General features: G+C 39.0%; 1 protein-coding gene across 2 annotated transcripts in view; it reads left to right on the top strand.

Moving 5' to 3' along the window:
• WEE2 (WEE2 oocyte meiosis inhibiting kinase) overlaps positions 1–16,903 on the top strand; it is a 41,406-nt gene extending 24,503 nt beyond the window's left edge. Inside the window, exons 5-12 of one of the 2 annotated variants that reach the window (XM_040471766.1) lie at positions 797–969; positions 2,613–2,734; positions 7,659–7,805; positions 8,412–8,519; positions 8,658–8,743; positions 9,479–9,649; positions 11,304–11,446; positions 15,572–16,903. In XM_040471766.1, coding sequence (XP_040327700.1) covers positions 797–969; positions 2,613–2,734; positions 7,659–7,805; positions 8,412–8,519; positions 8,658–8,743; positions 9,479–9,649; positions 11,304–11,446; positions 15,572–15,728 — 1,107 coding nt within the window. In that variant the 3' untranslated portion in view covers positions 15,729–16,903. The remainder of the gene's footprint in view (positions 1–796; positions 970–2,612; positions 2,735–7,658; positions 7,806–8,411; positions 8,520–8,657; positions 8,744–9,478; positions 9,650–11,303; positions 11,447–15,571) is intronic. The other variant, XM_040471767.1, reaches the window with a different exon arrangement.
• Positions 16,904–17,304: the final 401 nt, after the last annotated feature.

The raw sequence follows: 17,304 nt of genomic DNA, 5'->3' as shown, positions 1-17,304 counted from the left end.
GCACTGGGTGTTACATATAGGGGATGAATCACTGGAATCTACTCCTGAAATCATTATTGTACTATATGCTGACTAACTTGGATGTAAATTAAAAAATAAAATAAAAATTAAAAAACCCCCAAAGAAATTTAAAAAACATTAAACAATGCAAGTACAGAGTTGTATAGATGGTTATAAAGAGTACAAAGAAGGTAGTCGGCAATTGGGAGGTTCTTGCTACTATGAATACTGACACAGAGAGGTACTTGGGTGGCTCAGTCGGTTGAGCATCCGACTTCAACTCAGGTCATGATCTCACAGTTTGTGAGTTCGAACCCTGTGATGCAGGCTCTGTGCTGACCGCTTGCTCAGAGCCTGGAGCCTGCTTCAGATTCTATGTCTCCTCCTCTCTCTGTCCCTCCCGTGCTTGAGCTCTGCCTCTCAAAAATAAACAAATTAAAAAAAAATACACAGAGACAAAATCCAATAGATTTGCTTTGAAAGCCTTTTTGAAAACTTAGAGAAATTTAGGAATATGCCTTAAATTTATTGCTCGTAATATGTTAGAATTATTTTAATTTTTTTTTCAACGTTTTTTATTTATTTTTGGGACAGAGAGAGACAGAGCATGAACGGGAGAGGGGCAGAGAGAGAGGGAGACACAGAATCGGAAACAGGCTCCAGGCTCCGAGCCATCAGCCCAGAGCCTGATGCGGGGCTCGAACTCACGTACCGCGAGATCGTGACCTGGCTGAAGTCGGATGCTTAACCGACTGCGCCACCCAGGCGCCCCTAATTTTTTAATAAAATATTTCAGAGATGTGTTCTACGAGAAACCAACATGGCTTCCCGCTACGAGAAAGAATTCTTGGAGGTAGAAAAAATTGGAGTTGGTGAATTTGGTACAGTGTACAAGTGTATTAAGAGGCTGGATGGATGTGTTTATGCAATAAAACGTTCCATGAAACCTTTTGCAGGATCATCAAATGAGTAAGTACCTTTGAAATGTACTAGAAGTATAAACTTGGATTTGGAAAGTTGTTTCTTGTTAAAACATTTCATTTTGTTTGTTTGTTTGTTTATTTATAGACAGAGACAGCATGAATTGGGGAGGGGATGAGAGGGGGTAGAGAGAGAATCCCAAGCAGGCTCCAGGCTGCCAGCACAGAGCCTCATGAGATCATGACCTGAGCTGAAACCAAGAATTGAACACTTAACTGACTGAGCCATCCAGGTGCCCCAAAACATTTTAAATAATGGCACTGATGTCATTAAAAACATACCCATTGCCACCCCCTCCATTGTATGTGGTCTCACATTTATAACTTTTCTGAATTTTCCAAGTCAGAGATAAGTTATTTCCTAAAATGTACCATGATCATTTGGGAACAATCATGTTGCGTTTTTTCATGGTTCTTGAGGCTTTTACTACTGGTCTTACTGCTTTTTCTTAAATGAATAGATTTATGGATTTTCTTCCTGTTTCATTCATTAGAAATATTGCCAAGTAGGAAGTTAATGTTAACTCATTGGTAATCTCCACTTTGTATTAACAATGAATTCATTACTAAATTCATTATGACTATTGAAATCAATGTTTTGAAGACTACAAGTGAGAAATTAAGAAAAATTTAAATTTCATTCTCAGAACTAATTGTTCAAAAGTTCTTCCTTTTACAAGGAAAACAAATATTTCCAGATTCAGCCAATGTATTTTGTGAACTGTGGGGATGTAATGCTTAATTTGCTGAATCTGAAATTATGGGCCTTAGAATTCTTCATTTTTATACTGAAATTCATCTAGTACCACATGCTACTTTTTTGTGTTGGATTTCCTATTCCATAATGAATCATGAATATTGGCAGTCCCCAAGACTGTCCCTATGACTATATCATATTGGCTGAGTGCAATATTATGACTTTCTAGCCTTCACAGAGAAGACAGAGGACCCATCACAATATCCTTCGTCAAGTCTATGGTGGGCCTCTTGTTAAGCCCATCAATATATTTTTTTAAATTGTGATACAGTGAAATTAAGACTCAAAGCATGTCTGCCATTGATATAATAGCAACCCAAGACTCCTCTTTACATATGCCATGTTCAATGAAAACAAGCAAACAAACAAACAAACAAACAAACACCATGGATTTTGGCACCAGGATGACCAAGGTTCTGGTCTTAGGTCTACTATCACCAGCTTGACTTTGGGCTAGTCACTGAGCTTTCTAAAGCCTTCATCCTTGCCACTATATCTTACTGAGTAGTCATGACAATTAAATGAGGTAAAATAGTAAGCAAGCAATGAGCACTCAACGTTCTGCCACTGTTAATAATGCCTCATATCATGGAGCACTTGGGTGGCTCATCGGTTAAGCGTCTGGCTTTGGCTCCGGTCATGATCTCACAGTCTGTGGGTTCAAGCCCCACGTTGGGCTCTGTGTTGATAATGCAGAGCCTGGATGGAGCCTGCTTCCACTTCTGTGTCTCCTTCTCTCTCTGCCCCTTCCCTGCTTGCTCTCTCTCTCTTCCTCAAAAAGAAATAAACATTGAAAAAACATAACGCCTCATATCTTGTCTTTGAGAAACATTTGTGTGTATATTGATTCATTTTTCTTGATGCTTGTCTGTCAGGAGTTTGGCTTTGCATGAAGTTTACGCTCATGCAGTGCTTGGGCATCACCCCCATGTGGTACGTTACTACTCCGCATGGGCAGAAGATGACCACATGATCATTCAGAATGAATACTGCAACGGTAAGTATGTGGACTATCAGTGGTGGAGAGGGAAATGAACTTTTAGTCCCCAGGAAAATAAATCTTTGCCTCCCCCTTGTAGTTTATGCCACATGTAGCAGAGTCCTACCTAAAAGGTCTGTACTACAGTTTGGCTTGGAAGCAGAGAGCAGGAGACACGAAGTTGCATTGAAAAGGAATTTCAGGTTTATACTATTTCATATTTTTTTCAGAGCTGATGTATGGCTGACACCCAGAAGCTACTAATCCCCTCACAGTTTACTCAATACTTAGAAACCTTTACCCCAGTGGTTTGAATGGTAAATCATCCTCCTCTTACCATTTGCTAGGTATTCTTAGAGAAGCAAGTCATACTCTGTACCATTTTTGGGGAGTGGGTGGTAAACTTAAACAGCCAACTTTTGATTAATTTTCAAGTGGATTCCTGAATTTGAGGATTGTTGTTACCTTTGAGGCTTAGTGTTCTCACCAGAGGAAGGGCATGGGGTGAGCGCTGGGAATGAAATGCAGTGACTTCAGATTATTCTCGCAGGTCTTTCAGGACCATACATACACAAATAACTGGTCAAACTTTTTCTCTGGGCTACTTACATCGCAAAATGTAGTCCTTTGGCCTAAACTATTTCTACTGTGATTAAGGGGGTGACCTAGCGGTATCTTTACATATTATTATTCTCAGATATTTTTAATCAAAATGTTCAGTGGTAAAATAGGAAAATGCTCCCAAATTAAATAGAAGCTTGCCATCCTTTTACGAGTGGTGATCTATATTCTGGCCATGGCAATATTGGATAATGGCACCCCTCTCAAACCTGCTCCCCTCCCCCACAACATGTACACCTACGCTGAAGTTTCTCTAATAGCACAGTCTTTGAGTAATTTTAGTAGCCACCAGATAGCCCTGAGTATGTAAGCACAGCCTGACTTTTGAGGACAGTTGACAAAGCTTTATCATTATATTTACAAGTAGGTTAAGTAAACAATACTATGAAACACCAGAAACACAGAAAATGGCACACATATGATGCAAATTAATGGCATTTCTCTTACTGTTTCCTTAGAGCCTGATTTCCTTGTAGTCTTAACTGTGAACTTTTTTTTTCTCTAAAAAGGGAAAAATCCCTTTTTCTAATAGTCTTTTCAGGATAAAAAATGGACCCTTTCCTCGTGATTGAGATGTTGAGACTTTTCTTCCTAATTCCTCTTTACTGTAACCTGAGATTCCCTATTCTTGCCCTTCCCATCCCCCAAGATTGGTTTTGTTTTCATGACTTTCAACTACTAACAAAGATAATGGCAAGTCATAAAAATTAACCAAGAAAGTCAAACAAAACAAATGTAACCTGATTTAGGGCATTGTAAAGATTTCAAATGTTCGAAAAAGAATAAGATGGAGTGATGGTTCTTGTTACAAGTCCTCTTCTAGTTCTTTGCAACATTTGAATACCTTCTACAGGCATGTCATTCTGTTAAGTTCTAGGGTGAGCTGTACCAGAGAGTGAGAAAAGTCTTTTGAGGAGCTTTATTCCACTTGCTCACTTATAGTGAATCCACATGAGACCATTTGGTGCAAAACCAGGTGGTACAGCTATGGATAAAAAGCATTCAGAGAAGACGAATTTGAGCAAGAGGCAGCACAGTGTGGTGGGATGGGCCTGGGCTTTAAAGTCAGGCAGGAGTGGGTCTAAAACCCAGCTATACTGCATACCAGTTATGTGATCTCTGGGATGTCAATCCCACTGAGTAAAGAGATAGTAATATCTACTTAGGAGATAGTAATACTTCTTATTTTGAAGAATCGGAACAACCTACATCAAATGCTAGCACACCGTCAAAACCTGATACAGATTGAGAACTCAGAAACAGTTGTTACTAGAGTAGCCCAAGAAAATCTCAAAAAGGAGGTAAGACTTGAAAGAGACTTTGCAGAAGGATTACCAGAGTTTAAGGAAGAGCAAAGAAGACATCTATTAGAGGAACAGCAAGCAGGCAAAGGGCATGACATTGGGGATGGGTCTGACCTAGCAGATGATAAGGAGACTGATGGGACTAAGGTGACCCTATAACAGGAAATAAGATCAGCAAAATCAAGTGTGGGAGGAATACAGAGGGCTTTTGGATGTTTCCAGGCAGCAGATTTTCAAGAAGATGTGATAGATGAAGAGGAATCATTGTCTGTTTGCCATGGTGGTCCACTAACTTCACTGTGTCCTTGCCAATTAAAATGTAGTTCTGATTTATCAAAATGTAATTCACATACATTGCTTTCAAATGTGAACTGATCACGGAAAATAAAGCACACCCTTATACTTGTCTTGTTTGTAGTTATGGATAATCCATGTTGAGACTCTGCCCTGTGGCTCTAAATAAAGGAGAGTTAAGTCCAAAGTATTTGTAAGGTAGCAGAGTAGCTAGTGCCTGATTCCTTCTACTCCTTTCTCCTTCTATCCTCTGTCTCTCCCTCTTTCTCACCTCTTCCTCCTCATGCCTGCCACCCTTAGCTCTGTACCCCCAGCCTGTCAAAGCAGTCAGGCTAGAGCATGTAGAGTTATGGTTTACTCAGATTATAAATTGGATGTTTTAGATAATGTACATCATAACTAGTAGAGACCAGCAGTTAACTGATTTCCCCTACTGTCCCTCCTAAACTCTAAACCAATCAAATGTTCCTTCTTCCACCCTCACCCTTGCCAAGATCCCCTACCCGTCACCTGTGGGTCAGCCTCTGAAATCTGAAGGCTTTCCAGCAGTAGATCGATTGTGCAACCACCAAGATTCCAAACTATTCAGGATGGAACGATTAACCTCTCGTTAGAGGCAGTGTTTTCTTGTGACGTCTTCTGTCACTGAAGTTTTACAGAGCGTGCTCCCCTTGTTCCAGTGATGTGGTACCCAGAAGTCTGCACCATCTGTGGAACACCATATATTGGTTATATTTTCCCACCAAACAAGGAATAACTTTACCAGCAGGAAAATATGCTTGTGTTGTAGAGAGCAACATAAAATCAAGACTTTGAGAATACAAATGTACGAACAGAATATCCTGTTGGTCTGCTGTTTACATTTTAGTGTTGGAAGGCATTTGCTATTTGTTTTAGTGTCTGTCAGGTTTCATAAGCAGACAGAAAAACATAGATCTGTTTTTTTTAAGTTTCCTTTTTCCCTCAGCCAAGTGGGGGAAATATCTTTATTTTATCTAAAGAAAAGAATTTGGCAACTCCTCTCACCAAGATGGTTTGAGAAGAGCTGTCCAGGAGCTGGCTGTTTCCTCCTAGGGCACAATCCTGTCAGTTACAGTATTATCTCCAGATGGCATCTTGGGTTATGGAGTTAAGGCTCCGGTATAGCTGAGATTAGGAGGGATGAGGTTTATCGTTCATTCAGTACTGCTCTGTCTATACACACAGACTTCCTTAATACTGTTTGGCAAAGAACAGTTAATTATGCTCCTCAATAAGAGGGAGACCATCGGCTTTAGCTGTAGCAAAATAAAGATATCCTAATACCTTTGCATAAATGCTCTCCAGTAACTTTTACTGTTGTTTTATTACTTGGCTAACCTGAATATTACCTGCAGGGCTTCTAAGTAATTAAAAGTGCTGCTGGCACTGGTCTAGTTACCCTTACTAAACACCCGTAGCTCTTCAGGAATCGGCAATATCTCTGCTTATAATCTAGAAGACCACATTAAAAGGTTGCTAAGTGCCGCTAGGGTGCTTCTTTCTTCGCATACCTTTTATGGGCTCCTTGTCTTTGTCTTTCCTTTGCCTCTGTTGCCAGGATAGACCTTCAGTCCAGAATATGTACAGAGTGCATGCGAGACCTTGAGAAAGTGAGGATGGATAAGATGGGGGTCTCGGATGAACACCCAGTCTAGCGGGAAATGAATTCCAGTAGACATGGGGGCCTTGGATACAGGCTTCCTTCTCTTTGGCACACCTCACAACTTCATCTGCAAACAGACTTGAGGTGGCTTTGGTCTTAATAAGCTTCAACATTCTCTTCCTTTCTAGCTAAGGTCATCTATAGAACATAGAATCTTTTTTTAAGAAGATTCCCAGGAAAAAGACACACCCTTTACTTTAGCCCTCTTTGTGTTTCTGGAAAGGGCTGAAACTCTCCTTCTTTCTTAACTGAATTATTTTAACATGAAAGATCAATCTTTAAACTGAATACTACATAGGATACTTTAAAATATGGATTTCCTAAAAACCATTAGTATCTTAGATCCTGTTCTGACACATACTTGAGGGCTGGAGTTCTAACTGCCAGGGAGACCCAGGACTCTACAATTTGACTGAAGAGGCTGCCAATGAATGCAGATTAACAACATAAAGGGTTCAGAAGCATTCTAAATCCTTAGGATGGGGCACCCAAGATGGGGCAGGGGAGGGGGGGTCACATGAGTCCAGGCCTTATTTTTTACTGATAACAATGATAAACTAAGAGTTTATAGTGGATGTGCAAATACTGTGGCTCAAAAAGGATTTAGGTGTATATTGAAGTTAAACTTCAAACTCATTACACTAAAGTTACTAGTGGCCTATAATTACTAGCTGGACTCTGAACTAATCATCAATGCTAATAGCAGCCATCTGTCCAGGCTTGATTGGCCTTCTGCTTAATAATCAGGTAACACTTTTAAAATGTTAGTTGGGGCAGGGCATACTCAAGGCAATGTCACCACATATTGGATACCTGGGCTACGACACTTTATTTTTTTCTTTCAAAGTCCTGTAATTCTTTCCAATATGTCTGTGGTATAGACAGGGGGGCAGATATTACTGTTATCTAGACAATAATCTAGATTTGTTGGACTGAACTCATTCATGAGGAATTTACTGAATGTTTACTATGCTTCCATCTATTAAGATTCATACCTTTTCTCCATTCTGTGGGGCTGCTCTCTGTTGTTCTTTCCTAGGTGGGAGTTTGCAGGCTGCTATATCTGAAAACACAAAGTCTGGCGATCATTTCCAAGAGCCGAAACTCAAGGACATCCTTCTGCAGATTTCCCTTGGGCTTAAGTACATCCACAACTCTGGCATGGTGCATCTGGACATCAAACCTAGTCAGTATGGCTCCCCTCTGCTCCTTTGGCCAGATTTAGTTCTTTCCCCACTGTGTCAGAATTGTTGTCTGTGCACCTACTAAGTGTTGAAGATGCTGTTTGCTGGCAAAATTTCTTTCTTTCATGTGTTTCCCAGCTTTATCCACTCCCCCCGTCCAGGGCCAGGGGACAGAGAAAAGACTTTTTCCCAGGTAGTAAAGCCAAAGTATGAAAATATTGGCTACATCCTGAATGTGTTCGACTACTGTTGTATATACTCTTTCTAATTCAGCACCGACTAAAGTGAACAGAAATCAATGGTTTTGACACTCAATAATGTGAAACTCAGAGAAATGTTACCATCTTCAGGGGCTTCTTTCTTTGTTTTGAAGCCACCAGCCTCTTCAGAGGATGGGGTGTGTCTGAGGTCGGTTTCACTTAAAATAGGTATTCTTAACCACTGAGTTGTTCAGAGATTCCATGGAAGATAAGAAACCTTGGTAGTCTTGTTACACGAACTCAGAAGAGGAGGAAAGGAGGGTGGCCAAAATGTCAAATACAGAAAAGACTCTTTGGGGGTAAAAAAGCTTAGGAGTCATTACTTACGTTCATTCTGTATTTATTTAGGTAACATCTTCATTTGTCATAAGATGCAAAGTGACTCTCCTGTAGCCCCAGAAGAGATTGAAAACGAAGCTGATTGGTTTCTCTCTGCCAATGTGATATATAAAATTGGTGAGTCTGCCTTAAATCCTGACCTGTATATTATCATCCTATAAAATTTATACTGATGAATCCCATTTATTCCAGTTTTAAAGACATGCTTGTAAAGGGCTCTGTTTCTTTTTCTTCTTCTTCTTTTCTTTTTTTCAGGTGACTTGGGTCATGTGACATCAATAAACGAACCAAAGGTAGAGGAGGGAGATAGTCGCTTCCTGGCTAATGAGATTTTACACGAGGTAAAGATCAGGCAAGCAGAGGGCATTTTATAATTCACTGAATCCTTTGACTCTCAAATGAAGGTTCACAGAACAAGAAATGAAAAGTATATATTTATAATTAAACTTTACATTATCTCTTTTCCTATTCAGAATTGAGACTGAGGATAAGAAAGAAACTTAAAAAAAAAAAAAAAAAGCACGAGCAAAGCTGGTTCAATCATGGATTAATCACTGGTTTTACTGTTCTTTATAAAGTTCCTTTACTGTTTCTAGTCTTTCTTAGACTTCCTAAACTCATGAATTCCCTAGTAGAAAGGAAGCCTTTATTGGTTCAACCCATCTTTATCAGGCTATCATCCTTTTGATAGCACCACCAGCTCTGGTGAAATGAGCTTTGGTTATTGTCTACCTTCCAGGATGTCTGCAGAGTCAGGGCTAGGAAGGATTTAACTCCTTCCAGGATGATCATATCTGCGACCAGTTAATCTATGCTTGGAGTCTCTTTGAGCCTGACAGAACAAAATGACGCTAAGATTCTGCCTTAAACTCTTCAGGGCACAGCAGTGTGAATCAGGTGGATTTGCACCGTATCCTTTGTCTTCTCTAGAAATAAACCACTAGCCACAGCAGATGTGACCTTGCCCATTGTGTCTGTTTAAGCTCCTACGTACTCAGTAATCTCTCACCCGTTGTCCTGATCTAGACTCAATTCACTTAGCAAACTAACTGGCTTTCCCGTCTTCTGTTTTGAAGGATTATCGGCACCTTCCCAAGGCAGACATATTTGCCTTGGGATTAACAATTGCAGTGGCTGCCGGAGCAGAGTCGTTACCCAGCAATGGTGCCATGTGGCATCATATCCGTGAGGGTAACCTTCCAGACCTTCCTCAGGAACTCTCAGAAGAATTTTGCATTCTACTCAAGGTGGTATCTCTTATGAGATCAAGAGAAGATAGAAATGTCTATTTTTAAAAAATGTAATGGCCAGGAGGTGGGGAAAGAGGAAAGCAGATGCTGGTAGTGCCACTGACAGAGGAAAAAAGGAATCATGATCCCGAAGACCAGGAAAGACATAGATAGGACAGACCGAAAGTTTCTCAAGAAAACTTAGAGGATATCATAAAGCCTTTTATACTCCAGTTTAAAATCCTGTTACATTTTTTTTTTTCTCTGCCCTTCCCAACAACCCTGTTAAGGTGGGAAATTCAGGAAACCAAGGCTCAGAGCAGTTCCTGGACTTGTATTCTCATCTTTGATAATTGATTCACTCTAAAATCAAACTTAGGCCTTTTTGCTCTTATTTTAGGGTTTTAACTGTTGTCATTGAAGTGGTGAGACTACAAAAAAATTTTGAATTTTGAGTGTATAGAAGAAAACATAAGCTACTTTATTGATGAATAACGGGCACCACCACCAATCACATGCACTATTAGAAAAAGGCATAATGTCAGTTCAGGAATTTATGTGTTACTTGAACTCCATGGTATCTGAGTATGTGGAGGGACAAGGAAAGGAAGCTGTTATGTTGAAACAGAGGTACCAAAAAATACACTGTTGAGAAGTTTAGAATTATACTAAGAAAAAAAAAATTGTATACATGAGACTTCATGGCTTAAAGAACAGGATTGGTTAGAATTCCTAAAACAGCTTTAGAGACCTCTACTCTTGGCAATTAAATGTGAGTTTCATAGTTCACCTGAAAACTTGAAATTTAGTTACAGACTTGTCTTCTTCCGAATAGGCAAACCTTGCTCACAGTGGACTTTAGTGCAAGCCTAATCATCTATTTCTATGTGTGAATTGCTCTTAGACTTAGTTGATACATACTGAGTACTTCAGTGCTGGCCCAGTGTGCTAATAATACATGTATGTTAATTCATGTAATTCTCACAATACTCCAGTAGGTGAATGTTGTTCTCCCAAATATCAAAAAAGGGGAAGTGAGTTTCAGCAAAGTTAAGTGACTTGCTCAAGGCTACTTAGTAAATGGTGGAGCTGCCTCTGAACATTGGTTCCCAAATGGAAGGTTCAGTGTTTTCTCCATTATACAACATTGCTAATTGCTGTAAACAATTAGCTATTTTCTACTGTATTCAAGCCATTTTAGGTTACAGACACCCTCTACCTGAAGATGAATGCTGTAGGAATATGGCCATGGTGGGGTAGCCTTAGTTTTAAGTGAAAAGGAGCATGTTGTGGTAGAAAGCAAACTGAACTAGGAGTTGGGTGACCTCGGTTTTAGTCTTGGTCCCATCAATAACTTGAACAAGCCACTTTTTATCTCAGGACCTCAGTGTCTTCCCATTTAAAATTAAGGCATTAGATTGGTTAATCACCCAACCAGCTCCAAAATAGGATACTTAAAGGCAGGCCAAAGGTGTGGATGACTGATGCAGAGTGTAGAGAAGATGCTCCCATCTTTGGTGGAGCTAAGTTCTCACTTATTTCTTCCCCCGCAAAGTTAAAAGCAGTTTCACAAAACTCCCTAGCAGAGGTTGGGCGCAGCTGGCTTGGGTAGGGAGATTCTCTCAGCAGTGAAGAAGCTTCTATTTCCTTCCTTTTGGTCTAACACCAACAGAACATGATCCACCCTGACCCAAGGGAGAGACCTTCTGCAGCAGCTCTGGCCAGAAGTCGAGTTCTCCGGCCCTCCCTTGGGAAAGCAGAAGAGCTCCAGCATCAGCTTAACTTGGAAAAGTTCAAGACAGCCACACTGGAAAGGTAGAGGTTTTTTTGAGTAAGCCCTAGGCCCAATGTGGACTTGAACTCACAACCTTGAGATCGAGACTTGCATGGGCACCTCTGGAAAGGTAGATTTTGGATGCTGGAGTTTAGAAAGAATCTCTTTGTGTACTATGTACAGTGATATGACTGCTCTGCTGTGTCTTCTCTGGACTCAAGTGGAACCCAACATTAAAATACATAGGCCCCTCTTCACAAAGATATGAGCAGCATGAGGGAGACTCTGATTAGACTCCTTGAGAGAGAAAATTCCCATTAATGCAAAGGAAGCAAAGTGAGGAATACAAGGAAATACAGCCAGCAAAGAACTCTTAGTGGGATTCTGCATGACAATAGGGGTTCAAAGTAACTGGTGAATGATCACCCAGTGAAGATACCTGTAGTTAAGGTCGGAAGAGACCCATTTAACAAATCCATTACATTTCAAGGGCAGGCAGACACATTGTCTTGGTACATGTTAAGAAGTATTTCTCCAATCCAAAGGAAGCAGTCTGATCACATATTCACGTAAGCTTATATTCACGCATGCATTCATTAATCTATTCTTTCATTAAACGAATGGGAATTCATTAATTAGATAGGATGGGGTTAGTATAAAGGTCAGGCACTGATGTTTGAGCACAGTTCTGAAGGCATTTTTAAGTGATCATTGCATACCCTATGCACTGCTGGAAATATAAAAGATGAAAAATGGTCCTTGTTTGAAATAAACTTAGAAACCCAACTTCTTTTGGATATACAATCCATCTTGAAATGATAAACTTTAAAAGTCCCCCAAGTGATTTTTTGGCAATGTTGTGGAGACACCAAGCCTTTAGTCAGGGATTCTTCCGAATAAGCAACTTGATATTTTTTTGCTCTAGTTTTGGATTCCATTTTCCTAGCTAATAAACAAAATAAAAATACTTATATTCTTATATATACATATACATATTCACATATATGTTTGTATTATGTATATAAGTGTAGTGTGCACCTTCTGTGGAAACCAGCTATGGAGGCACAGGTGACTGTCGTTAGACATCACAGTAATGGGGGCCTACCACAGAGATGGGACAGATGCCTTCTTGAAATTATCTAGACCAAGGATTGGAAACTTTTCTGGAAGGAGCTAGAAAGTAAATATTTTATGCTTTGTGGGGCATACTATCTTTGCTGCAGTGACTCAGCTCTGTTGTAGTAATGTGAAAGCAGCCACAGACAATACATAAACAAATGGGTATGGCTGAGTTCCAACGAACAGGTGGTGGGCCAGATTCGATCCATGCGTTGTGCTTCACAGACCCCTGCAGTTTTCATAGATAGCCAGTAGGGTTGTTTCCTTATTTAAAATTTTTTTCATGTTTTCTTTCTTTCTTTCTTTCCTTTTAAAATGTTTTGTTTTAATTCGTTAGTTAACAGTGTCAGATATTAGTTTCAGGTGTACAATATAAGTAATTTAACATTTCCATACATCACCCTGTGCTCATTGAGACAAGTGTACTATTTAACCCCCATCATCTTTTTGACCCATTCCCCTACCACCTGATAACCATCAGTTCTCTATAATTAACAGTCTGTTTCTCGGTTTGTTTCTCTCTTATTTTTTCCCTTTGCTGCTTTGTTATGTATCTTAAATTTCACATGAGTGAAATCATATGGTATTTATCTTTCTCTGACTGACTTATTTCACTTAGCATTATACCATCTAGCTCCATCCATATTGTCGCAAATGGCAAGATTTTATTCCTTTTTATGGTTGAATAATATTCCAATATATATATATATACCACATCTTCTTTATTCATTCATTTATCAATGGATACTTGGACTGCTCCCATAATTTGGCTATTGTAGATAGTGCTGCTATAAATATAGGGGGCATGTACCCCTTTCAATTGGTGTTCTTGTATTCTTTGGGTAAATACCTAGTAATGCAATTGCTGAGTCATAAGGTAGTTCTATTCTTAAGTTTTTGAGGAACCTCCATACTGTATTTTAGAGTGGCTGCACCAATTTGCATTCCCACCAACAGTGCAGGAAAGTTCCTTTTTCTCCACACCCTCACCAACATTTATTTCCTGTATTTTTGATTTTAGCCATTCTGACTGGTGTGAGGTGATGTCTCATTGTAGGTTTGATTTGCATTTCCCTGATAAGTGATGATGAGCATGTTTTCATTAGTCTGTTGGCCATCTGGATGTCTTCTTTGGAGAAATGTCTGTTCACATCTTCTGCCCATTTTTAAATGGAATATTTGTTTTTGGGGTGTTGACTCCTATTCTTTATATATTTTTGAAATATATAAATCCTTTATCAGATATGTAATTTGCAAATACCTTCTCCTATTCAGTAGGTTGCCTTTCAGTTTTGTTGATCATTTCCTTCATTGTGCAGATGCTTTTTATTTTGATGAAGTCCCAATAGTTTATTTTTGCTTTTGTTTCTGTTGCCCCAGGAGACCTATCTAGCAAGAAGTTGCTATGGTTGATGTCAAAGAAGTTACTGCCTGTGTTCTCTTCTAGGATTGTTATGGTTTCAGGTCTCAAATTTAGGTCCTTAATCCATTTCAAATTTATTTTTGTGTATGGTGTAATAGGTGGTCCAGTTTCATTCTTTTGAATGTTCTGTCCAGTTTTCCCATTACCATTTGTTGAAGAGACTGTCTTTTTCCCATTGGATATTCTCTCCTGCTTTGTTGAAGATTAACTGACCATATAATTTTGGGCTTATTTCTGGATTTTCCATTCTGTTCCATTGACTTGTGTGTCTATTTTTATGCCGGTATCATACTGTTTTAATTACTATAGTTTTGTGATATAACTTGAAATCTGGAATTGTGATGCCTCCAGATTTTCTTTTCTTTTGCTTTGGCTATTTGGGGTCTTCTGTGGTTCCATACAAATCTTAGGATTCTCTATTATAGTTCTGTGAAAAATGAAAAAATGTGAAAAATGTGAAATATTTAACAGTATTTGTTCTTCCAATCCATGGGCATGGAATGTGTTTCCATTTCTTTGTGTTGTCTTCAATTTCTTTCATCAGTGTTTTATAGTTTTCAGAGTAAAGATCTTTCACCTCTTTGGTTAGGTTTATTCCTACGTATCTTATGGTTTTTGATGCAATTGTAAATGGGATCAATTCCTTGATTTCTCTTTCTGTTGCTTCATTGTTGGTGTATAGAAATGCAACAAATTTCTGCATATTGATTTTGTATCCTGTGACTTTACTGACTTTATCAGTTCTGGCGTGTTTTTTGTTTTTGTTTTTGTTTTGTTTTTGGTGGCATCCTTCAGGTTTTCAATATAGAGTGTCATGGTATCATGTCATATGCAAATAGTACAAATTTTACTTCTTCCTTACTGATATGGATCCTTTTATTTCTTTTTGTTGTCTGATTGCTGTGGCTAGGACTTCTTGTACTATGTTAAATAAAGATGGTGAGAGTGGACATCCTTGTTTTGTTTCTGATCTTAGGGGGAGAGCTTTCAGTTTTTTCCCATTAAAGATGATGTTAACGGTGGTTTTTCACTGATGGCCTTTATTATGTTGAGATATGTTGCCTTTAAACTTTGTTGAGGGTTTTTATCATGAATCGATGTTGTACTTTGTCAAGTGCTTTTTCTGCATTTACTGAAAGGATCATATGGTACTTATCCTTTCTCTTACTGATGTGATATATCTCATTGATTGATTTGCAAATACTGAACCACCCTCACAACCCAGGAATAAATCTCACTTGATTGTGGTGAATGATTTTTTTAATGTATTGTTGAATTTGTTTTGCTAGTATTTAACTGGGAATTTTTGCCTCTATGTTAGAGATACTGGCTTATAGTCCTTTTTAGTGGTGTCTTTATCTGGTTTTTATTTTTAAAAATTTTAAACATCCTTTATACCCCAATCAGTAGGATTTAAGAAACCTAATCTGCCACGTGTCGTGGCATGTGTGTACCAGCTATTTTTAAAGATAATCACAGGAGCTAAATTTCTCTTCCGTGTATAGCTCAGGCTTGCTTCTATAAATACTGAAATAAAAAGAAAAATCTATATGTTGGTTTTGATCATAAATATTCTCTTTAATATAGGATCAAGTAATATGTTTTTTCCCCTTTTAATTGCCAGGGAACTGAGAGAAGCTCAGCAGGCCTGTTCCCCCCAGGAAGAACATGGTGACCCTGGGGTCTCTGGGACCCCCACAGGACCAAGAAGCACCAAACGCCTGGTGGGAGGAAAAAGTGCAAAGTCTTCCAGCTTCACCTGTGGGAAGTCTTCCCCATAAGAACTCCCTTCACACCAACCCTCCTTCTGACTTATAGCTTCCAGAAATAGATATTGACTGCGTCCATCTTCCTCTTACAAATGGGGAGATTAACCAACTTGAATGCCCAAAGATTTCAAAAGCTACTCATAATTTAGCATTCACTGCCAAGATCCTAAAGCTAGTAAGCCTCGTATTAGTGGTGGTGCCAGGTACAATCATGGGCAGCCATTTCTCTTCTCGGTTATATTCCCAAGGCCATGTCACCACGGTCACGTTTCACATTCATGCCTAATGGGAAAGCAGGTGTCTCTGAACTAAACAAGAGGGAGCAAGGCCCTCGGCACAGCCTGTGGACTGCGGGGCTGTGGTAGCTGACTGCCTCCCAAGGAACAGGACGCTCCCTGCACGTAGAAAGGGATATAGTTTTGTTTTGAGTTGAGGTTAACAGCTTATAATAAAATGTGCATGTATTTCAACAATGCTTCTCAGGGTAAATTCTGGCATTCCTAAAAGAATTCTCAGCCACTTTGAGCAAGTGATTTTCCTGCTCTATTCTTTTAGTGAAGACCATCCCTTATTCTGGTATTATATTTATTAAAAAAGTGACTTCACCATTCTGTGAGGTGGGTAGAAATAAGACTAGAGAACTTGTAATTTCTGAACTAGCTATTAACTTATGGTACAAACCGTTGGGTAAAGGGTTTGAGGAAAATGTAGTGTGGCTGTTCTCCTTCAAACTGTTTGCCCTGATCCAGTTATGACTGGTTTTGATTTTCTGGGGGTCACCAATTTCTTCTTGGTTTTTATCAGAATTTGGCTTTGTTTCCTATGATTTTATCATATTTTAATTGAAATTCTTTTCTCTGTATATATTTTTAAAGGAATGGAACATTTGTAAATAAAGGTTTTTATCTTGTCCAAAGCCAAATATGGGTGAAGCACTCTTCTTTGTGACATGTAATTAACAAAGAGTGAAATTTCTGTTGGAAATCATTTCATGAGTAGATAGGTGAATCAGTAGGTTGGTAGTAACAGGTCTTGGCTGCAAGGCCCAGATTTGTGGACCCCAAAGCTAATAATGGTCAAGCTCTGATATATAAAATAATGTTGGTCATAAAGGCACTGATAACTTCTAGTGTGTCCTACTAATAAAGGTAGCTTGTTAATGGTTTGTAGGCTTTTTTTTTTTTTTTTGCTGCCTTACATCCTTCTTTCCCTTGCATTTTAAAAAGCAAATTAAGAAATTTTTAAAAACTGAATAAACCATCATACCATTATTTCTTCTGTCTTGGAGTTGCAATTATTTCCATGCAGTTAAGTGGGGTAAATTGCTGTGTATTGCCCATTGCCATTTAAAGAAATCTAATCTTTATTCAAGGTTTTAAAATGGAGTTAATGTATCTCTTGCTTCTCTGACCCTGGCCATATCCCTTGCAGTATAGTGTGGGGTCAACTACAATTTGTGATTTAGAAAAAGGTATATTATTATGAATATGCAATGCATAGACCAGAGTTCTTCTCAGCACTGATAAGTAGTATTATCAAGGTCTATAACCCCTCCTTTACCCTGTTCCTCAGAGCCCCTGTTAGCACC

The sequence above is a fragment of the Herpailurus yagouaroundi genome, unplaced genomic scaffold (assembly GCF_014898765.1).
Source record: "Herpailurus yagouaroundi ecotype Mexico unplaced genomic scaffold, PumYag 100, whole genome shotgun sequence".
Taxonomy (NCBI): domain Eukaryota; kingdom Metazoa; phylum Chordata; class Mammalia; order Carnivora; family Felidae; genus Herpailurus; species Herpailurus yagouaroundi.
The sequence above is the reverse complement of the archived record's forward strand: the minus strand, read 5'-3'. Positions and strand labels throughout refer to the sequence as shown.